The 24305-nt window shown below is 38.0% G+C and overlaps 1 protein-coding gene across 5 annotated transcripts in view; it reads left to right on the forward strand.

Moving 5' to 3' along the window:
• LOC109716274 (eukaryotic translation initiation factor 2 subunit alpha homolog) overlaps positions 1 to 12578 on the forward strand; it is a 39021-nt gene extending 26443 nt beyond the window's left edge. The window contains exons 5-7 of one of the 5 annotated variants that reach the window (XM_020241605.1): positions 3537 to 3641; positions 10950 to 11048; positions 12057 to 12578. In XM_020241605.1, coding sequence (XP_020097194.1) covers positions 3537 to 3641; positions 10950 to 11048; positions 12057 to 12221 — 369 coding nt within the window. In that variant the 3' untranslated portion in view covers positions 12222 to 12578. Of the gene's footprint in view, positions 1 to 3536; positions 3642 to 10949; positions 11049 to 12056 lie in introns of those variants that run through there. The other 4 variants (XM_020241609.1, XM_020241606.1, XM_020241607.1 and 1 more) reach the window with 4 other exon arrangements.

Genomic DNA, 24305 nt, shown 5'->3' on the forward strand with positions numbered 1-24305 from the left:
AAGTTTTCCATCAAAAGAAGGGGCGTCTACCGTAACCGTACGGGTTGTGTCTATAGTGTCATCTGCATCATATTGTTCTTGGCCTATTTGACCATAGGCACGTAGTGGCAGTCTCATATGTGCATGTGGAACAAGTCCTACAATTTGCTTTGGCTCACCGTTATAGGTTTCTCTATTTTGTAGTATGCACCAAGGTTTAAAGTGTCGCCCCGTGTCGTATGGCATGGGGCGGCACGGAAGGTGGCACGGTACACGGGGGTTCTCGGACCCCCCTCTGTGCCGCACGAGAGAGAGCGGCACGGCAGTGCCGTGCCAGTACTGTGCTTTTTTTTTGTTTTTGTTTTGTTTTTTGGGATATCCAAAGCATTCTGGGTACTCTACACCCCCCCTCCAAATACATTGCAAATTGAAAATTTAGTCATTAGGTAAGTCAAAAAAATTATAATTTAATTTTTTTTGTTTATCAATATGCAGACATGATTTGTCCGAGCCCTCCGCTTCCACCACAGATATCTATTTTTCTTCATAAATTATTTTATCAAAATTTGTTGCACCACAAAATTTTTGGCGAATTAAGGGAACAAAATCGAACTCAATATACAAATTTTGAGCCACATCAAATATAAAATTTTATTTTTACTCTAGAAAATTGAAAATACTGATAAAATTAAAAGCTAAACTAAATCAATTGATACTTAAATTTATTTAATTTATTTGTCATATAATTTATTGCTTAANATTTGTTGCACCACAAAATTTTTGGCGAATTAAGGGAACAAAATCGAACTCAATATACAAATTTTGAGCCACATCAAATATAAAATTTTATTTTTACTCTAGAAAATTGAAAATACTGATAAAATTAAAAGCTAAACTAAATCAATTGATACTTAAATTTATTTAATTTATTTGTCATATAATTTATTGCTTAATTTTTTCGATAGATCTACTAATTTTTTGAAAAAATTAATTAAAAAAATTTTTTTTTTTTCAAATTTATAAAATAATTTTTTCAAATAATTTTTAAATTATTTTTTTGTATTTTATAAAAGAAAGACTGTAATATGGTCGAAAGAAAAAAAGAAAAAAAGATGTCTTTGCATTTTAAAAATTTTAACCTGTAAAAATTTCTATTCTCCATCAGGTATAATTGTACTTTACATACAAAAAAGCTGACAAATATGTTAATTAATGAGTATAGTAAGCTACACATAGCAAATATTCATAATTATTTGATTAAATCTTTCAAAATAACATTATAAGACTGAAATAAGTTCGTGCTAAAGCATGCCAGTAGGAAGTCGTGCGTATCCATCGGCACGCAAGTGTACCATGTGTCGGCACGGAAGCGTGTTGGTGGCGTACCGTGCCAGCCAGACAGCGGCATGTCCCCGTGCCACGACACTTTAAACCTTGGTGGGCACCCTAGACCCTTCACCGGTTTGTGGTTTTTCCTCAATAGTATTATCCTCGTTTTAGACTTGATCTCTGACTTGTGGATTTTCTTAAGTGGTTGTTCGAGTTTTGCGGTCTTGCACTTCAACAGTTGGATTTTGAAAGTCAGTATGAAGTGTTTCAAGTTTGCTTATTGCATCTAAAGTTGGTTTAGTATTAGGGTTTTTGGTTCGTCTAAGGATTCATCCCTAAACTTGGTTCATGATGGGTCGTCATGATAAAACATATGTTTGAGTTTTATGGTCTTGCACTTCAGCAGTTGGACTTCTAAAGTCAGTATGAAGTGTTTCAAGTTTGCTTATTGTCTCTAAAAGTTGGTTTAGTATTACGGTCGTCTACGGATTCATCCTTAAATGTGGTTCCTGATTGGGTTGTCATGATAAAACATAAGGCGTTGATACCAAATCTGATGCAGGATGGTTTAGGGAATTTAGGGGTTTTCGAGAATTGCTTAAAAAAATACGGAGCGAGCGATTCCTAGAAATCAAACTAAAAGAAATAAATGACAAATTCGGAAATTCTAAAACTTAAATAAGATATTGGTTAGGGAAAGATTACACCTTTTGAGTTTCCGCAGGGCTGGATCCATTGTACGCACGCGAGTGAGTTGGTTTATCTTCTTGCGATCGTTGGATCTTAGTTGCTTTGTTAGAACTTCTAAAGTAGTGGAAAAGATAGTTTTCAGGACTCGCTTCCGAGTCGGACTCACTCTGGTCGACGCTTTTACGGAGGCAAGAAAATTCACAAGGAATTCAAACAACTCCATTCTCATTAACAAAAAGCATGCCTTACAATAGGGTCTTGACCCTTATTTATAGAATAGGTTAAAACGACTAAAAATATGACTAGAAGTCCTAAAAAGGAAATTAAACAAATTCTCATAGGAGAATTCAAAACACAGTTCTAAAAAGGAATAGGATTCTAATCTAAATAATAAACTAAAACTTTCAAATAAATATCCTTATCTAATAAAACTTCAAAATCCATCGAACATGAATCAGACCCAGATTCAAGTCAGGCTTCTAGTATCAATCTATCGTCCAACCAAATATTCTGAATTAGGTTCTGACGATGAATATAAGTCCGAAAAGGACCCGGTTCCCCATCAAGGAGTAAGCGAGTAAACATCGTCGATGTATGACTTTTAATGAAGGGGATATATCTTAATCTATTTTAGAAAAGAAAGTTTCTTAGTTGGAGTGTATAGCAAGTTGAGCAGGAAAAAGTACGGGCCATTCAAAATTATGAAGAAGTTGGGGTCAAATGCATATCTAGTTGATTTGCACCCGAACGTGCTAGCATCCCCGATCTTCATGTTAGCGAGTTGTACGAGTACCATGGAGAGGCCCCCTCTACTATCGATATTAAGGGCTTGGCTTTTTGCATCGACATTGAAGCGTTATCAGATTAGGCGGAGGATATTCTGAATGTACGTGAGTCTACGACGCGTCGTGGTACCCATCGCCGATACTTGGTATGTTGGTGTGAATGACATTGTCCGATAACAGTTGGTTTTCTGAGGTGGAGTTGTGTTGACTTCGAGAGGACTTATGCTAGAGCTATCAGGATGCCATCTCGATGGGGTCGAGATTTCTCCAACCCAGGAAGAACTAATGCAGCAAATAAATTTTTTTAAATTTTTGAATGCAGTTTTCTCTTATTTTGTAAGTTCGTGTTGAATTCGGGCTTAAATCATTTAGTTTTAGTTGATTCGGCTAACCCAAACTCTTTTTTCAATAAACATAGAAACAAACCCAAAAAAGACCTTTCGGCTTCCCAAAATCTCTTCGTCTTCTATGTGTGATCTTTGGGTGACCATGTTGTGTGGAAGACGAATGGACAATAATTTATTACAAAATATGCTCTTAACACAATAATTACTTGGTTCTTGATACTTTGAGAGGCAGATTTGATGAATAGAAATTTCTACTCTTGTTCTTTAATCCTTGCCATGTTCTTCTTTCCGGTGTGATCATCGATGCTTTTTTCTCGTGCCGAGATCGTCTTCTTCCTCAACTTGATCGTTGTCGCTTCTTCTTCGTGGCAAGATCGGCTTCTACTTATACCCCTTTCTTCTTTAGGGTCCCAACCTCCACTTCTCCTTCGTTGTTGCTGAAGTTCTACCCATGATGTACTGCCCTCGTCGATCGTGGATCCTCTGCAATCGTGTGATCGGTGCACTTCTTGTATCTTATCTTCTCTCTCGTCTCTTGATAACCCATTATCCCTTTTAATCTAGCCTTCTACCATTACCAAACATATTTGCCAAAACAATCAGATCTAAGAGTTTTAAGTTCAATAAAACTGAATTTACCTTTTTGGAACTATTATATGTATTTTTAGTTGGTTGTTATCATCTCATATATTGAAGGTTTATCACTATTGTAGTATTTCTTGAATTCGATTTTAATTTTCCGTCTTGTTGAAATTTGTTTTTCTTGCTTCCTTTAGTTTTAGTAAAGTTCGCTAGAATTGATAAATTGAACCTAGTTTATTTCAAGAATACTTATAAACGAAAGCAAAGTTGAAAATTCAGATTTTACAACCTCTCGGTTTGCATCAGTTAGGCTTAAATGATAGGCAGACTTAATTAGAAATAATCAGAGATATTAGTCACTGGCCTATTGAGAAGAAATTTCGATGGATTGTTGTAGGATTCCGTTTTAACTGCTCGAGAGTCAGATTAACACGAAACTTTAAAACTAGCTTCTGTGGATGAAAACTGATGTCTTACCAAAATTTCATAATTTTTAGCTATTATTTCATTTGTTCTTTTTTCGCAGGTTTTTAATTTATCAAATATTGCTGCCAAATGAATTAGTTCAAAACTAATAGAAACCTAATCATGTCTGTTTACAAAAATACCTAATTGCATTTTAGATGTGGTATTCATCTTGATGAAGGGTCTGAATAATATCTGCACCATGATGACCCTATAGAATAATATCTGCACTATGATGACCCTATAGTATCATGAGAATGCCAAATTTACAGGATTTGAAATTTCAAAATTGAAATTGCACCAAGAGCTATTGGCCACCTGTCACATGCCTACGAATTAAACCATGAATTATTATTTGGTCCTGAATATGACGGGTTCTATTTGTTAGCCTCCAAAAAGCTTATATTTTTCACAATATTTGGGAAATATACGGGGACAAGGTGAATAATTCATTTGTTCATTCTTTCGCGAATAATTCGTGAATTAACTAACTCTGATCTAAAGTTGTACATTTCTTAACGACATTTTTGATCTGTTTTGAGATCATTCAGGGGAGATATGTGTTGGGCATTTGGTTGAGATGACCAATAGTTTCCAAACTCCCAAGGAATGTAAGACTCGTCATGAAATCCTTAATCTCTTCCATATTATATCCCCTAATAGAACCAAATATGGATATCTGAAATCTTCAGTCCACAATCTAGTATTTGTACAATCACGTAAACCTATTAGTATGGATATGCATTTGATTGGTGTAGTTGGTTTCTGTAGTTGGTTTCAGAAGAGATTTAACAGAATCAAAATATCTGAACTTTAATGCTCCACATAATTGAATGGAAAATTATTGGTTTAGTTTAGGAGGTTTGGACCTATACCCATAAGGTTTTTGGGTTAAATTTATGTAAATATTAATTATGGATTTTTTATCTCATAACCTTTTTGCTAGCGTTGGAACCATTCAGATCTTGATTCTTTAAATCAATTCTTTAGATATATAGAATGTCCCTTCAACATATTCAGATCCTGCAAGATTCAAAATGTACAAAATGTGATATATATTCAATTGGTTTATTCAATTTTTGGTTTCGAAACTGAAGTTAAAATTGTAAAGTGGAAGAACCTTTATTGTTTGAACTGAAAGAACTGAACTATTTACTAAAGCCAAAATATCAAATAGGTTAGGTTTGTTTGGCTTTGGTTTACTACCGATGTGTAACGACCCGACCCGCTAGCAATAATAACTCATTGGGTCAAAACCATTGGCCCAAAATGCTTAAGCTGAGGAACAAGAGGGATTCACAGAAGAAGACCTTTCCTTTTGTTCGGAAGATAGGGTGGAGTCCACTTATACCAATGACAACCCTATTTCCATCCTATATGAGACTAGTTGGATGTCATAGACTTCCCTCGTTTACGCCCTGACGTCTTTGTTCGCCCTAAACACACACAACCCAAGATCACCAGACGATGTGATATTCGTCTCGCTAACCTTTGTAGTTCCGACTCTGACTTAGCCTGTCATTCACCGACCCTGGCTTAGTCTGTTATATCGACCCTCACTCGGGTAGGGGTGTTAACGAACCGAACACGAGCGAGCTGGGGTCGGCTCGTGCTCGTTTCATGCTCGTGTTCCGCACGAACGAGTCGAACACGAGCTAGCATGTTAAAGTATCCAGTCGAAAAATTCGGCTCGTGTTTGGCTCGTTTGTTAACGAGCCCACAAGCCGAATACGAGCTGGCTTATGAATAAGAATTTAAAAGAATTAGAAAGAATATATATATGAAATAAATTTATAAGATCTTACCCGTTATACTTTGATCTAATGGTTGAAATTTTACTTATAAATGAACCATTTTATAATTGAGTTGGGCTTTATATTTAGGTTGGGCTAAAAATCAAATAATAAAAATTTATATTATATACATATATAATTATTTACTTATTTATGTATTCGAGCTGTTATCTAGCCGAACACGAGCGAGCTGACCTCAGCTCGTGTTCTCGCTTGTGTTCGGCTCGTTTATTAAACGAGCTGAAAATTTCAGCTCGTGCTCGACTCGTTTACTAAATGAGCAATTCGATCTTGAGCTCATTTTGAGCTGAACATGAGTTGGCTCACGAACAGTGAGCTGGATTGCCACCCTTGCACTCGGGGAAGGTTTGGGCTGGCTGGGATGGCGGCGGGGTGGGCAGCCGGAGCAACGAGGACCCGGTGGGGCGGTGGTGGCCATGGCCATAGTGGTGGCTTCGGCTAGCCGCGGGCGAGTGGGGGGNGGGGGAGAAAGAGAGAGAGTCGAGGCTCACTACCGGCCAAGGTGGCCGCCGGCGGTGACAGTGTGTTGGTGGGGCTCCCAGAGGCGGCGGCTAGAAGGGGATGGCTAGGGTTGCCTTCTCCCCCTATGCAATACTATGCATATAAATATATATACATATGGCATATATATACCTCCATATGTATATACATGTATACATACCCATACATCATGTACAATTCTGCAGGAAGCCCCTCTAGTCTAGTCTTTAGTATTCACACACAGCCCTTGCTAGCATGCAATATTTGTACTGAAGCCCTTCTCTGAGGATTTTCACATAAAATAGCTTATGAACTTTTATGTATTTTACGAAATACCCTCGATGCAAAATTTCTTTCTCGAATTAAATGTAGTCCCATTTTGCACATAAATTCTCGAATTTCGCAAAATTTGAGTCGCACGCTTCTCTCTGAGTCTACTTTACTGTATGTCAGGGACTTAGAAAAATTTCTATGCAGCCCGGTCCCTGGCCCAAATCTGCTTAGCGAGTTCGGGTTGAAGACGGGTCGAATCGGGTTGGCAAGTAGACCCAAACCCAACCCGCTGTGGGAAACTCAAGGGTCATGAAACTCATGGGAGTTATGGGTGACTCTTGAGCTTTTGGCATTTATGAGGGCTCATTATGTAGGCTCATTATGTATGTAATAATGGGTGAGTTATGTGGTAGTGGGTGAGTTGAAAAGGCACCTTTGGGCCTATAAATAGTGGGGTTGGCTAAGGCCATAACACACAAGAGAGAGTGTGTTTGTATGCTGTTTGTAGGTTGTAATTCTCATTTCTAAATAGTGTAGTACTTAGTTTTTTGAGAGAACCTCTGCCTCTTTCTCTTTGTCATTTCCCTTTGCATACTTAGTCGTAGGACGCGAAGGTCCGGGCTAGCAACAGGGATAAAGGCTTGTCTATCTTCGAGCAGGAAAGGTGGGCGCCGCACGGGCTTTGCGAACGAAAACGCTAAGTCCGTGACATGTAGCTCCTTCTGCCCGCCAAAACTGTGAAATTTGTCACATTAAATGATAGCCCCTTCGCAAAGCGTTCCATTCACACACTTTGCAAAAATTGCAATTAAGTGCTCCTATCTTTGAGTTTCATACTGAAAACTCACCAACGCATGTATCTTGGCCAGTGCGACCTTTCCATGGATTTTCACACAAAATGTAGCAGCGAAAAATTCTAAAAAGCAAAAACATCAAGTAATAAAAGGTCAATCTGCAATGAAAGCAGATTTTCTCAAAAACTATGCGTCGAACATAAAATTGGACAGTGCCATCATCTCCGGCACAACCGAACCATTGAAATCGATCTATTGGGTCATCCGAAATGGTGTCCGATTCACGTCCGAAGCCATCCTCAAGCAGAGCCTCAAAATAAAACGCGGGTTACTATTCATTTAAGTGAATAGTATAAGTCATTATACATCTCTAATAGTAACATGTTTCTTGCCGAAAATTAAACCAGTATATCCGAAAATTAAAAATTCCGATTTCTACACGATGTTGGTGCCTTATAAATAATCTCTTATTAATGAGGAGCATAATATGTAAATTGGGCATTTAGACGGATATCAAAGCTTAAATGATTTAATTGATCAAGAGAAAAGTGAGCATTTTGTGCATTAGATAGATGCAGACTTTGTTTCTCCGAGAGTAGGTATGAGGCTATTAGGTGATTGATAATCTTCCTAGGTCCTGAGTTGGAATGCTACTGCTACTGATGCTAGAAAACGTAACATATCTTTGGAGCAGCAGCAGAAGATAGGAGATTAAATCTCAGAATCAGGGATTCCGAAATGAAGATTTATATGTGGATTGCAAAATGGAGATTTTATGTGGATGTGAGACATGCTGAAGAATTCTGGTGTATATTTCTTAGCTGGATTAACCGCGGTTTTACATACTTTAAACCTACCATTTATGTAATCATGCTGAATGGTTATTTTTTGGACGGTATAATATAAGACTATAAGTATAGTTTTTCACAGTGTTGATGGGAAACTGAATAAAATTGTAGAGAAACTAACGTACCAAAAAAGTGCATGGTCACGGCATCACGCATGACTAGAAGCTTAAGCCTTGAAATTGTAGAGGAGAGCTAAAAGGTGAAAAACAGTTACCACACATCTACGGATGGTGCAACAATGAAGTAATAGTTGATTGGTCAACCAGTCAATAGAGATCCTGGAATACTTCCCCTTCTGCTCACCACAGCCTCCTGCTCTCTTTATTGATTACTTAAATGCCTATAATTGGACTTCATACCATTTTAGTGAATTTATAATTCTTATTTATTTATTTATTCCTATTTAAGCAGCCATTTAATTTATTTGTTGTATTTGAATTATATTTTGTTGCTACACGACATGTGGACCTACTTACGGTATTTCTCTGTGCAGTTGATTGACCAAACAAAAAACACAGGGCAACTTAGAACATTGGGTTCACTTAATGTTTAGTGCAAAAGATGTATACTTTGTAACTAATTAGCTTGCGTCTTAAGGCAGTGATTTTTCGATATTCATTCGTTTTTACATTTGGTACCCTTGTCAACCCTTCAGTTTGACTGCCTAATGGTTCTTATTCCTTCGTTAAAAAGTTATTTTACTATTTTTTCTTCACATCTTGAAGATTACATATTTTACTTGATCTTACACTTTTGCCAAATCTCTTGATGGCCTCCCGTGGTTGTTATTTTCTTTGAGAGTACAATTTGATGTTCATTTTATTTGTCACCTTTTAGATGTGATTGTTGAGCGAATTCTGGCTGTTTTCTGTTGTTCTGTACTACAAGAAGAAAATAAAACACGTTAAAAGCATATTTCTCTTTGTGTATTAATATGTGCATCGAAACTGTTGAAGTGGTTTTTCATGTATAGACATAAAACTATGCCACCCTTTTTTCTGCTCGGATTGGCTCAAGATCCTGTGTAAGCACAAAAGAATGGAAAACATTAGGCGGTCCACAAGATTTGGGCCCAAAAGTCACTTCTGTGATGATTGCATAACATTTAAATAATCAATGTGATTTGTACAGTGGATTTCGGAAGTTTAATCACGATTCTTTATTTATGAAGGAAGGTTGAAGTACTATTCTTCATAGTAGTACTTAAGCGAACAAGGAAAGAAAGTAAACTTAGAAGGAAACAGAAAATATCATTAAATACGATTTTAGATAGTAAGAACTTGATGTATCAAACAAGGTCTCTTAAGTACAAGGAAATAAGTTTTGTACATGCGTTCAAATTTACAAGAGTGTGCTGAAAAAAAAAGATTCCAAAGAGGGTCTGGGGTTAAAAATGACCCCAATAGGGTCTGTCTGGGATCATTCAGCTGTATGGGTGTACTGGAATCAAGACTTAAACTGACACCTAATAGTCTCATCATATTATACCCACAGAGATCTCGTCTGACTGACTCTCTGTCATTGCCTAGTTTGGAGATGGGAATTTAGTTGAGAGTCGACATTTCTCTTGATGAGGTCTATGATGTCCCTCTGCCTTTTTTTGACTTCATTACATTATAAACTTACTCTTAATAAAACGATGACCACTCCATCGTTCTTCAGATTCACTTTGCCCTCTTCGTTTTGTAGAAACAAAAAGCATAATCGCCCAATTTTAACGTTCAAAATATTAAGAATAGAATTGAATGATTGCTGGTGGAGTTGTCATAACTCACAAAGTAAATATCTGTATCTGTAAATTGCATTATTAGTTAGCATAAAACACTTGTGACATGTCTTTGAGTAGATTGACACTAAGAAGCACATGAGGGTTTTGAGCTAATTATTTCACCACAGACTGCGACCAGTTATCTTTCAAATTCACGGTCCTTAGGTCGTGTTGTAGGACAAATTAGACCCGTCATGTTTTCACTGCGCATACATAAACCTTCTTGTTTAACTGCATTCAGACTACATGAAAAAGGAAAAAATATTCATGAAGTTTTCTTTCAATTAACCTACAATACTTGCTTTGGTGTGTTTCGACTTTCAATAGCATACCTTTTTTTATGAAAATAGCATACCTTTTTTTATGAAAAGCATACAGGAAGTGTTTGGCATGTATCTTAACCATTGCTAGACTGTTTCTTTTCAGTTTATTGATGATTTGGAAGATTCATCTTATGCATATCACTATCATATCTGGTAGTCATATTGTTGACATACTAATTGGATATTCATATGGGTAGTTATCTAGTGTTTTCTTCATCAGTGTATGAGAAATTGTTGGAATTAATCTGAATCTTATCTGTCTGTCTGGTCATCTATTGGAATTCATGAGGTGGTTTGATTTATTATTTTTTGCATAAGGATGTTTTCTTTTTCTTTTTTTTTCACTATGAAACTCGATATCTTCTATTTTTAAATGTGATACTACATACAATTTGAGAGGTACCATTTAGCCCTTATCACTGTTTTTCTTTCTGTTCTATTTGAAGTTTACTTGTAATTGTCATCATGGCAGGATAAAGGAATATCAATTCTTACTAATGCTATTAAGGCTTGTACTGAAGAGATAGACCGTCACAAGGGAAAACTTATAGTAAAGGAAGCACCGAGAGCTGTAAGTTCTATTGCATATCGAGTGCCTCTTCCTACTATCTTGAAAGTTCTGTTTAGGGAGAAATTTATTGTGTGCATACCATGTAAGGAGCGCTTAATTGCATTTTCTTTTTTGAGGGAAAAAAAACAACTTGCATTGCATATTTAGCCTGTTGGACCATAAACTCAGCAAAACCCTCATTTGAAGCCGAGGATATGGGTGATTTTGATATTACTGGCGTCCCGACCTATGCATTGCTCTTTAGCCATTTCCTCCAAAATAAGTTAGTAAACAACAAAATTTTCATTTCCTCGCTGCTACCTTTTTCATCTGCCACTCATTATTGCATATTTACTTGAAAAGAAATATTCGACTTCACCAAAAAAAAAAAAAAAAAAAAAACCCCACACTGCGTATGTAGACATCCAGATACGCTATAATGCACCTTTATAACTTTAAAGAACTTCTTTTGAAATAATAATCCGCAACTCACCCTACACCCCAGCCCACCCCCCCCCCCGCCCCCCCACACTCGCCCCAACACGTGTTACACACACACCGCGCGCGCGCAAAATAAAAAATAAAAGGAAAGAAATAATTTCCCACTACAGCACATCCGAAACCCTATATGCACCTTTAAAACTTTGAATAGCCGCATGCATGCTCCCAATGAGAAAATTGTCTGTGATTTGGGGGGAGAACGCTATTATTCAACTAAGACACTAGAAATACATGAGGCCCCATTATTCAGACAATCTTTATCTTTTGGTTCATGCTTGCTGTTGTTGCGTCTCACAGATTTGAGTTGTTTGTTATCATTCAACTCTCATACTATTTGCATGGTTTTTCTGAAGCACAAGCAAGTTTTATTTAATACTTACTGTGAATGTACTAAGAATTGTCTGGGAACGGTGTGCTTCGATGCGGATGTAGAAGTGAATCCCTAAATGTGAACTAGCTCTATTTGTTCCTAATCATGATTATTGTGAGTGTCTTGCTAATCCAACCTCGGTTCAATCTTTTTTCTAGGTGAGTGAACGGGATGACAAGCTACTAGCTGAGCACATGGCAAAATTGCAGTCAGCGAATGAGGAGGTGGATGGTGATGAAGGGAGCGAGGAGGAGGAGGAGGAGGAAGATACAGGAATGGGAGAAGTTGACGTTGAGAACTCTGGTGTTGGCATGGCCGATTAAAGATATGAACTAACCCATCCAGATCGTGCAAGTCGCCTCGCCTATTTGAGGTCAAATGTATAGCACCGGCTAAAAGTTAAAAAGAAGTGCTATTACTCCTTTCTCAATCAGTGACAAGTACTATATGTTGGATTTGATGGTAAGGCTCCTTGTGTCCTTATTTTGTTAACTATCGTGTGCAAGTTTCGGAGATTGTATGGCAATTTTGATTGCTCTCAAATCTAGAGAAGCTTACTTTTGCAACCATGATTTGTTGAATGGTTGTCGTTTTTGCCCTATAATAGAAACGCACATTGAGGATCATGATGGCCTAGCTACTATTTTCATGAAATTTCAGTGCGCCTGGTACTTTGATTACTGGTGTTTCTTTTAGGTATAATATTTGATTAATTAATATGCCCTTCAAAATTTCAAAAATATTTTATTTACTCTCGGAGGATTAAGTAGTCTCATTGATTTTAAAAATTCTTCAAATATTCTCATTGTTTCTAGAATTTACTAATGGGATTGAGATTTTGAAAGATGTTTTTGATAATTTTAGAATAAATTTAAAAATTTTGAATAGTAGTAAAGGATAAAAAAAATAAGCAAAATTTTCTTCTTTTTATTATTACAAACCATGGGACTGTTTGTAGGGTTGACCACGGTGGAGTATGTATGGTCATAATTTTGATAAAGCCAGATCCGCACCATACTTTCCTTCGGATGCGATCTTGGATGTGGATATGCATGGAATGTAAATTTTCCTTATTATGTCTCCTGAAAACAAATTCTGATTTGGATTGGATTAGCTAGAATTGGTACGAGTAAGACACAATGTAACTACAGTTCTACATTAGTATTTAAATGTCATATACCTACATTTTATTTAATAAAATTTAATAATTAAGAAATATAAATATGATAGAAAATTTATATATATATATATATATTATATATATAATCGGCTGAATACTATCCTGATAGCACCGGTGCTTATCGAGTTTTACCGTTAGATTGTACATCTTTTGATTATTTTATCGTTAGATTATACCTATTCACCACACCTACTCAATCCTAGGGGGCTACAATCAGCCTAACCGTACATTTTCTCAATCCAATGGCTAAAAACTGAATAGCACACTAAGCCTTAGTGCTATTGATAGTATATTCGAGCCTAGTTCTATATATATATATATATATATATAATATATATATATATATTATATATATATATATATATAAGTGAGCTAGAATACTATCGATAGCAAACGAGTTCCGTTGCCATCCATTTGTTTTTTATGATGGAACCTCCAAATCGACGATCGGCACCGTTAAACATGATTTATACCACTTGAAATATTTAGAAATCAAATTTCAAATCTTTTCGAAATCATTTGCCTAATGATCAAAGGGTTTCAAAATTTGTAATTTTAATGGTCGATATAAGACGTTTTCCGGTTTAATGGCGTAAAGATATCCAAATTAATTGAATTTTTGTTAGAAAATTTTTTAAACTATTTAAAACAAGATCTATACTCTTGATCTTGATTACAAGACTCCTATCATAATTTTTTAAAGAATATTTATTTTCAACCGTTAATTTTTGTGTCCACTCGATGGATAAGAAAACAATATTGAAAATGTATGAAAATTGATTTCTAAACACTTCAAGTGGTATAGATTATGTTCAACGGTGTCGATTATCGATTCAGAGGCTCCATCATTAAAAATAAATGGGTGGCAACGGAGCCCGTTTGTTATCTATCTAGAGAGAGAGAGAGAGAGAGAGAGAGAGAGAGAGAGAGTCCGGTTGGGGTGCATTTAAACGTACCGAGCATTTGGTGCTTGTAAATTTTTTGTCGTTAGATTTATCCTTTTGACTATTTTCAGCTGTTAAATTATATTATTTAACCAAACATCCACTCAACCCTCGAAAAGTATTATCATTCTAACTGTACATCCCTTATTTCAAGGATAAAAAACGGTATTTAAAAGCATAAGAGTTCAATTCTATATATATGAACATTTTTCTTATACCACAAGGATAAAAACAACTGAATGTGGTCATATTTTTTATGAAACCATATCTCATTGCTTATTTATCTTTCGCAAGTGAATTTAGATACGAATAGTGTCAAATTCGATCGCAATTTATTCGAAAAACGATATCCTTATTGTTTATTTATTTTTTGCAATCGAATTTTTAGAGACGAATAGTATCAAATCCGATCGCAATTTATCTTTAACCACTTTCACCCCTAGTTGTTTGTTTGGGGGCTGTGAAATGGATTTCAAACAGCTGTGTCAACTTTGATTATTTGGTTCACGATAAAATGAGGACTTCCGGATAAATTACAGTTTCAAAATCCATACAGTTCGGTCTTTCTAGTTTGTTCCATCACAATACGAAGTGGAGCAACCGCAGTTTTTCAAAATATTTTAATTTTAGAATGTAATTATTCTGACACTTCAATTACAAATACTAAAACAAACAAAAAAAATTACACTCCAGTTTCACATTTTCTTATTTCCAAATAAAAGAAGTGCATAAAACAGAGAGTGGAGTTGCCTTCTTTCTTTAAAACGAACATAGAAATTGAAGTAGTTTTATGAACTACAGCTTAGAAAAGTGAAGTCCATCTAAAACTAATATTTTCCAACTACTTAGGCTGAATTATTTTAGAAATTTGTTGTATGCATGGAGTAATTACATTAAGGGGCCGTTTAGTTGGATGCAGTTATAAAAACAGTGTAGTTGGAAGTACATACAGTTACAAATGCTGCAGTAATAACTACACTCAGTATGTTTGGTTTTATATAGTTGCAACTGTTGCGATTATATTTTTTCTATTTGGTAGGCTGCAGTCGAGATTTATATTTGTAAATTCTATTAATTTTTTGATAGAAATGTGAAATTATCTCTTCTGAACATAACATAATCATGAGATCTTTAATTATTGATTAAGACTTTTATATCCATATATAATTTATATATTATAAAATTATGTATGAATTTAATAAATTTTAAATACAAATATATTATAAATTTGGTCAAAACAAAAATTAAAGCATTATTGAACTAGCAGACCGGAAAGAAATGAAGCGTATGAAAAAAAAATTATTGAACCCTCACAGACATTATTAAACTCTAGCAGATTTCATGAATAGGTATTCTTGGAAAAAAAAAAAGAGTTTAAAAAAAGAAGCGTATAAAAAAATTTATTGAACCCTAACAGATATTATTAAAATCCTAGCAGATTTCATGAATAGGTATTATTGAAAAAAAAAAGTTAAAAGAAAAGCGTATGAAAAAAAAAATCGCATTTTATTTATTTTTTTAATGGGTGAGCTGACTTCGGCTCAACTGCTGCAGTTGATACAACAACCAAATTGACTACAGTACCAATTGCTGCAGTTGGGCCTTCTTGTGCAGATGCAATTGCTGTAGTTAGCTACACCAAACCAAACAAAAATTTAATAGATACATGCATTTCTAACTGCAGTTGGAAATACGTGCAACCAAACGGCCACTAAACAAATTTCATCGTGCAACTCGAATTGAAGGAAAAAAAAAGAAGAAAATCTACTAAAAGAGACTATATTATAAAAAATAAAGAAGATCGATATATAGAATTGTATGATGTAGTTTGATGAGGCCGTTAAAATATTTAATGCTTTAATGATAAAAGGGAAAACTTTAAAAAACCCCCTGTAGTTTCGTACTTTTTCATTTTAGTATCTTGTGGTTTAAAGTGTATCAAGTTAGTACCCTGTGGTTTCGCACTTTCTCACTTTAGTACCCTGTGGTTTAAAGTGTATCAAGTTAGTATTTTGTGGTTTTATTTTTGTATCACGTTAGTACCCTATGGTTTTATTTTTGTATCAAATTAGTACCCTGTGGTTTTTAAAGCACAGGATACTAGTGAAAAAGTGCGAAAGCACAGGATACTAAAGTGAGAAAGTGCGAAACCACAGGATACTAAAGTGAGAAAGTGCGAAACCACATGGTACTAACTTGATACACTTTAAACCACAGGGTACGAAAGTGAAAAAGTGCACAACCACATAGTACTAACTTGATACACTTTAAACCACAGAGTACTAAAGTGAGAAAAAGTGAAACCACAAAGGGGGTATTTGAAGTTTTCCCATGATACATAAAGAATAAGTGATAAAATTGAAAAAAAGGTAGGAAGGATTCTGAGATAATTTAAAATTGAAAGTTTATAATCTAAAAGTTTGATTTCATAAGTATCGTAGGTGATTTTGTTGAAAATTAAAAATTTGAATAATTGCAAATTAAAATTTTACTATTGAAAATTTTAATTAATTTAACATTCAAAGTTTCATAATCTTAGCCTCCGTTTGGTTCGGGGTTAAGTAAAAGCTAGTTATTGCAGGGATAGGGTTAAGTTCAGAGTTAAGGTGGGGTTAGAGTAATTTTGTGTTTTGTTAAGAATTGGATTTAGTCTAGGAATAAGCAAAATATTGTTTGGTTGGAGTAGAGAGAATAAGAAGGATAATGGTTGGTAAAGAGATAAAAAGACCAAAATACCCTCATATTAATCTATTAAAAGAAAAGCTTTTATTTTTTGCATTTAAATTTTATGATTGCAATTTATTTTGAGGAGTCAAATTAATTTAATTTGAGTGTAATTTGTTACCAAAAATTATTTTTCACTACTCTTTTGTGACTTTGAAATTACCAAAATTTTACGAACAACTATTTTAAATTTTTCTTAAGTTCAAATTTCACGAACAATTGCATTTCACAAACTATTTTAATATTTTACAAATAATTGCATTTTAACCCTCTAAAAACACTAATTTTCAACATTTCAATTTCAGCCCCTAGCAGAGGTGAGTACCGGTATGCGATTTCAAACCCGGTTTGTGCCGATGACACTTTTACTTCCGAAACTCACTTCTAACCATCCCAACGCGTACAAAGCAACTTTTGCACTTCACTTATCACTCTCATACGACACGTTGATCAGTTTGATAAAAATTAGCATTATGATTCGGATATTCGATATAATATACAAATATTTAAATACCTCAAGCCAATCTGCACATTAACGAACAGTTACAAAGATAACAACACATTGAATAAAAAAAAATTACATATACAACCAAAATAATTTGAAAGAGTACAACTATATAACAGAGTTGGATAACAATTACATCTATGTATACGTACAGGTGGGTACTTCGACCCAAAGTCGGTACAGTGGTGCACGCTCTGTGACATTCCCTTCACTCTTTCTTGTTGATTATCTGGCATATTATATATTGAGCCTAGGACCTATACCATGTTTCTTTATTACTCTACTTAGCTGTTTTGCATATATTGTATCATGTTTAGAAGTAGAGCGGTTTTGTGATTATTTATGAGATTGATGACCTAGTCGGTCAGTGAGTTGCATTTGGTATTGTGACCTAGTTGGTTGGTTCTTATATCTCGTATCTGTGATCTATTCGGTCGGCTTACTGCATTGTTATCGAGACCTACTTGGTCGGTTGGACTATTTGATGACCTATACGGTCGGTATACCCTGAGGGGTAGGATTGTCGGCTGATTGCCGACGGTTGATTATTGAGCATATCACCATTGATCGCCCGATACTTGTGTGCATTTCACGAACACCAGCGGTCTGATCCATCGCAAGAGGGTGTTCTTTTCCGGAAACGTGGTTGGGTGTGCCAACTCGTGAGCCCATAGGCTACCTTGGGTTATATGCAGGTAGAGTAGTAGTGGCACAGGCTTTAGGTCTGCCGTGCGGACCAACAGGGCTAGGTTTCTGATTAGGTATTTTGGACTTCTCGTCCAATTGATGCATGCATACAGTAGCGGTAGTGATTCATATGTATATATATCTCGTTCTTTGTTTATCATTGCTACTGTATTACTATTATCTATCTCTACTTGTTGTTATCCTCCGTGATTGGTGAGTACCCTTGCCCTCGTCGGCTTGCGGTACCCACTGAGAGCGGAGACATGTGTACATGTTCTCACCCCCCACTCCCATTACAGGTGAGTTGCGGGTCCTAGTGGGACGGATCGTGAGGAGCGTACTTAGCGATCAGTAGAGCCACCATCCCGTTATTTGGTTTAAACTCTTAAACTCAGTTTCCTTCAATAAATAACTTAGACAGCATTTATGATTCAGTATTTCCTGTTAATTGAATAATTGGGATTTTATGAATGTAATAAGGATTTGTGATTCTTGCAAACTGAAAATGGTTTTCTACCCCTCGTGGTAGCGAGTTTTAAAAAGAAAAATATTTTCGTGTGGAAAACAATTTTTAAAAGGTTTTTTTGGTTTTCATGACTTAGTATTTCAAAACGAGTTTCCGGGTAGGAAACATTTTAAACTAATTGTTGTGGATTTATGGATAAATTCTGAATATGAATGTGAATAGTGGATGAATATGTGTATGTTCATAGATGGTGGTTGTATCCTGTTTTGTGTATATTGTACTTGTGCGATGCCGTGCAAATATAGGGGAGACTCTGTCCGTGTGAATAGTGGACTCCCTATATTTGTGGCGGATCTGGCATACTCTGGGGGTCAGGTTTTTTTTATTAAAAAAAAAATTGGGCACTTCCACAGTGATTTATAATCATAAATAGACCCCGGGGCGTGACACGTTTACTTTTAGACTACTCGTTTGACAGGTAAATGATACCGAAAAATTATGAAATTTAGTTTCCATATACTTTCAATAGTGTAGATCAAGTCTAATAGAGCCGATCGTCGATTTTGAAGCCGCATCATTAAATACAACTTGGTAGCACGGAGGCCTCAATGCTACCGATAGTATACCAGTATATATATATATATATATATATATATATATATATATATCTATATATATATATATATATATATATATATATATATATAGGGTTAAATGCATACAGGTCCCTGCAAACATAGTCAATTGCGGAAATATCCCTGCAAAACGGAAACTCAATAAGNTATATATATATATATATATCTCTATATATATATATATATATATCTATATATATATATATAGGGTTAAATGCATACAGGTCCCTGCAAACATAGTCAATTGCGGAAATATCCCTGGAAAACGAAAACTCCATAAGTTATTCCTGCAAAAGTCTAAAGTTATGCAGATATGTCCATCTGATTAACATCTGTTAGAGAACTATTTATTTTTTTAACAGTTTTCATGTGAAATGACCATTTTGCCCTCACAAATATATCCCTCCAAAAGCATCTTCCCCCTCTCTTTCTCTTCCTCTTCCTCTTCGGGCCGCCGGAGCGGATGGCGGCGACGGCGCGGGTCGAGCTCGCCGGCGACAAAGAAGAGGGAAGAGAAAGAATGAGAGGAAGAAAAAAAGGGAAGAGGAAGAAGGAGAGGAAGAGGGAAAGAAAGAGGGAAGAGAAAGATGAAGAGGGAAGAGGGAGAGGAAGAAGAAGGGAGAAAAGGGAAGAGGGAGAGGAAGAAGGAGGAAAAGAAAGAGAGAGGGTTTGCCGTCGCCGCCGTCGCTGCCGCCGCCGCCCTCGCCGGCGACGAAGAAGAGGGAAGAAGAAGATGAGGAAGAAGAAGAAGGGTAAGATCGTAAATTTACCTTATAATTAACCATGGTTAAGTACTTTAACCGTGGTTAACGAAAATTTTCTAACAGTCCTTAACGGCAGGGACATATCTGCATAACTTTAGACTTTTGCAGAGATAACTTATGGAGTTTCCGTTTTGCAGGGATATTTCCGCAATTGACTATGTTTGCAGGGACCTGTATGCATTTAACCCATATATATATAAACAAACAACCACATCTTTTCTTGGACGAGGGTTCAAGTCCCCTTCTTCTCTCTCTCTCCACATATGTGTATATAGCGAGAGAGAGAGAGAGAGAGAGAGAGAGAGAGAGAGAGAGAGTTGGACTGGGCTACTATTAGTAGCAAAATCCTATTGTTGCTACCAGTTTTTTATCTTTTGGATTAAATCTTTTCATTATTTCTAACCATTGGATTAAATATTATAACCAAGTGGGGACCACTCAACCCTACGGGGACCACTCAATTCTAACATACTAATATCATCCTGACCCTACAATTTTTTATCCAAAGGTTAAAAACTTGTCAAATTGCATTCAAAGGATTGAAAACAGAGTATAGCAAAAAGAGCGTTTTACTATTAATAGTATTCCAGCCTAATTCTATATATATATATANAATCTATTCCGATTCTTTTTTATCGTTAAACTAGCAAATATCTCATACCGGCCGTTAAAAATTGTCAATTTTGTGAGCTTTTGATCGTAAGGTAAATGATATCGAAAAATTATAAAATTTGATTTCTAGAAGTTTTGAATGCTCTAGATAATGTTTAAGGGTATGGATCGTCGATTCGGAAGCTCTATCATCAAAAATAACTTATGAGTACAAAGACGATCGTACTCTTAAGAGTATAGTAGCTGGACTATATATATATATATAGAGTCCGACTGGGATACTATCGATAGTACCAAGGATTTGGTATTATAGAGTTTTCTACCGTTAGATTTAACCCTCTGATTATTTACCCGTTAGATTATACTATTCAACCAACCACTCACTCAACCCTAGGGGGCCCACATCATCCTAGCCACCCATTTCTCAATCTAAGGGCTAAAAAATTAATAACACCAATAGCTTGGTGCTATTGATAGTATTCCAGCCTAGTTCTCTCTCTATATATATATATAGTAGGGCTACTGTGTGCTATTAGGAGCACAACAACCTTTGTATTCCTAACTTTCTAACCAACCATCAAGTTTGATGGGTGGCTAGAATGACTGAGGGAAGAGATGTTGGAGAGAAATTCAAGGAGAAGAGAATTGAGACACTCAATTTCTCACCAATATCTCTTTCCTCTCTCATTCTAATTACCCATCAAACTTGATGGGTGGTTAAAAAGTTAGGAGCACAAGGGCTGCCGTGCTCTTAATAGCACAGTAGCCCCGCTCTCTCCCTCTCTCTCTGTAAGGACTGAGATTTTTTTATGTTCAGTTGAACTCTCTGTTGATGATGTTTTTGTGTGTAATTTAATTACAAAGATACTCGTCAAGTTTCAGGAGAAAGCGAGTTAGAATGGAGAAGTTACACAATTAATACTAATCACTTAAAGTGAATAGTAACTCCGATTTTTCGAAGAGGCCGATCAATGGCGATGGCTTCTGGTGCGTATCGGACTCCGTTCATAGTGATCCAATAGCTCGTTTTCAATGGTTCGACTATCCTAGAACCAATGGCACTGACGGATTTCAGATCTGATGCACGAATTTCGAGAAAATTGGAGATATAGGTATTCTATGTATTTTGTGTAGTTTTGCCATTGGAGAGAGGATGGGTTTCGTCGCAAATCTGTGACCAAAATAGGCGAAACAAAATTGTGGATTTGATGTCTCTGTCGTGCTGATCGCACTGGTGCAAACCATTCAAAAATCCGACGAACGGATCGCTAGATATCATATGTTTTCCGAGGTGAGGTCAAAGTGGCATTCTTGTATCTCGCGCGAAACCCCTACATTTTATGTACTGAATCACGTGAGATCGGACATCGAGGTATGCACGCGCATAATACACGCATGGTGAAGGACTGGACTGAAAATAGAAAGCCTTGGGTGACCTTTCTGCAATTATTCACCCTATATAAGTTTAGGTTTTAGGAAACCCTAACCCTAGCCCTAGCTGCACCTTCATCTCCCTCTCCTGCCCTCGTTGCGCGCACCCCGGCCACCGGCGCTCGCCTCCGGCAGCTCGAACAAGCCGCGTTGCCTTCCTCCACCGATCTCGCCACCTTGTTTCCCTTCCTCTTTGCTGTAGGCCACCCTAGGTCATCCACGTGTCGGGCCTCCATCTCCTGGCCGAGATCTGACCCCCGGTAGCATCCCCGCCGGCCCCCGCAGGCTACACCCGCCGCCGTCGCCGTCTGGGCGACCCGCGACCAGCAGGGGTTAGCTTGGGCCGAGCCCAAACTTGCTCGCAGCCTGCAAGCTACCGCCACCCACTTCCCGGCCGCGCCGCCCTCCTTTGCCCTCCGGCGACTCCCACTCGCTGTCGCCACCGTCCCCACTGGTGGCCGACGCCACTCCTGCTTCCTGCAGCCTCCCAGCGCAAGATTGGCCCAAGCCCGAGCTAGCTCGCCGTCCATGCGCTGCCGCCGCCTTGCGCCGGCCGAGATGTCTCCCTCCGGCCTCTGGTGAACCGTCGTCGTTGCCCCGGAGCTCCCCCAGTCGCCGTCGTGGCCGGAGCTCGGAGAGGAGTCAGATCTGAGCCCGTGCGGACTCAGGTTGCACCGTCGCCGCGACCGCCGCCTCCGACCGCCAGCTGGAGTGAGCGCCGACCTCCCCTGGTCGTCCGCACCCGAGTGCCGCCGGCGCTCCCGCCGCCGGAGCCCCTGCCGGCCGGACTTGGAGTCAAGCTCTCCACCACCTTGCTTCAGCTAGGGCATCGTTGCCCGCCGTCGCCTGCCGACGCGTGCCCTGACGTCCCCACATCGGCTTCACCCTCCTCTGGCCGGCTATCTCGCCGTCCGGCCGCCGCCGGCCGCCCCGTGCCTTACCTTGCTCTGGTAAGGTTATTTACTGCTTTTTGCACCTTGTTTTGGAGTTTTGGTCACTGTTTCGGTAACCTGAGGCCACCCCAAGTCTTCCGAAGGTGAGCACGATGATCCTTGATCAGTGCCTATCATCGTGGCCACCTTCGTTGGGGTCAGAGAGCCCCTGATTTGCGAGATAAGCATGTTTTTCACGCTATGCGCGCTTTGTGGCTGGACTTCGCTTTGCTCCCGCACTCGGCACAGTGGCCGGCCATGCTCCGAAGTGTGAGCACGGCCTCCGGCACGCCGAAACCTGTCAGCGGATGTCTCGGCTTAATTGAATGATCATCGGTTTACGTTGTTGGGCCATAAAACCCCGGAAATCGCATGAAATAATGCGATTTCATGTAATCGGGAGAGTTTTTATACATTTGTTCTTAGTGTGGTTGCTATTGGCAGCGTGTGTGGGCAGTGGATGACCTCTGGACTGATTGTCCAAGGCCCCAGGCCCTTGCGGAGATCGAAAATTGATTTTCGGTGCGTTCGTGACATAAATCCTCCGACCGAATGTGTTTTCGGTTCGGAATTATTTCGACAGTGCCTTGTGATGTTTTGTGTCATCGCTGAGCCTTGTTGGCTGGTGACCTGTGTCGTTTCGAGGTTTCAAAAACGACGGGTGAGCGACGGTGGGTTCCGGTGTCGAATTGGACACTTCCGGGAACTCGAATTGGAACGATTATCCGACGATAATCGTTTCAATGTGAGTTAGTGTTGTTGCTGCCAAATCCCATGAATAATGGTGTTTAGTAGCAGCGGGTGACTCGTAGCACGAGTCGGTGCTTTTCGGGACAGTTCGTGGGTTTCGGCGGAGTCCCGGTGCGATTTTCGGGACTTCCGGCGAGTTACGATAATTGGTTTCGGGAAACCGATCCTGTGGGATTGTTTTTTGGGGATGTGGATTCAGTGTTTATTATTTGTGGGTTAGACACGGTGGACCCTCCTTAGGTCTGGTTGACGTTCGTTCGCAGTAAGGAGACAAGCGTGACATTCGTACAGGTGGGTACTTCGATCCGAAGTCGGTACAGTGGTACACGCTCGGTGATAGTTTCTTACCCTTGCTATCTCATTGTTATCTGGCATATATATCTTTATATATAGTGTTGAGCCTAGCGCCCGTGTTGTTTTGGTTATACTCTACTCGGTTGTTTTTCATATCTAGTAGCATGAGTAGGAGTAGAGTGGATTTATGATTTCAGGTGAGATCAGTGACCTAGTTGGTCGGTTTTAGTATTTCGTGTCTGTGACCTATTCGGTCGGTTTACTACATTGTTATTGTGACCTATTTGGTGGGTTGGACTATCTGATGACCTATATGGTCGGTATACCTTTAGGGGTGGGATTGTCGGCTAGTGCTGACGGATGATTACAGTTTACTCAGATCCATCATTTGACATGTATGTGACCTAGTCGGTCAGTTCGTGACTCTTGTCGTTTGATGACCTTTGAAGTCGATGTACCCTGAGGGGTAGAATTGTCTGCTAG

This window comes from Ananas comosus, linkage group 10 (genome assembly GCF_001540865.1).
Source record: "Ananas comosus cultivar F153 linkage group 10, ASM154086v1, whole genome shotgun sequence".
Classification (NCBI taxonomy): domain Eukaryota; kingdom Viridiplantae; phylum Streptophyta; class Magnoliopsida; order Poales; family Bromeliaceae; genus Ananas; species Ananas comosus.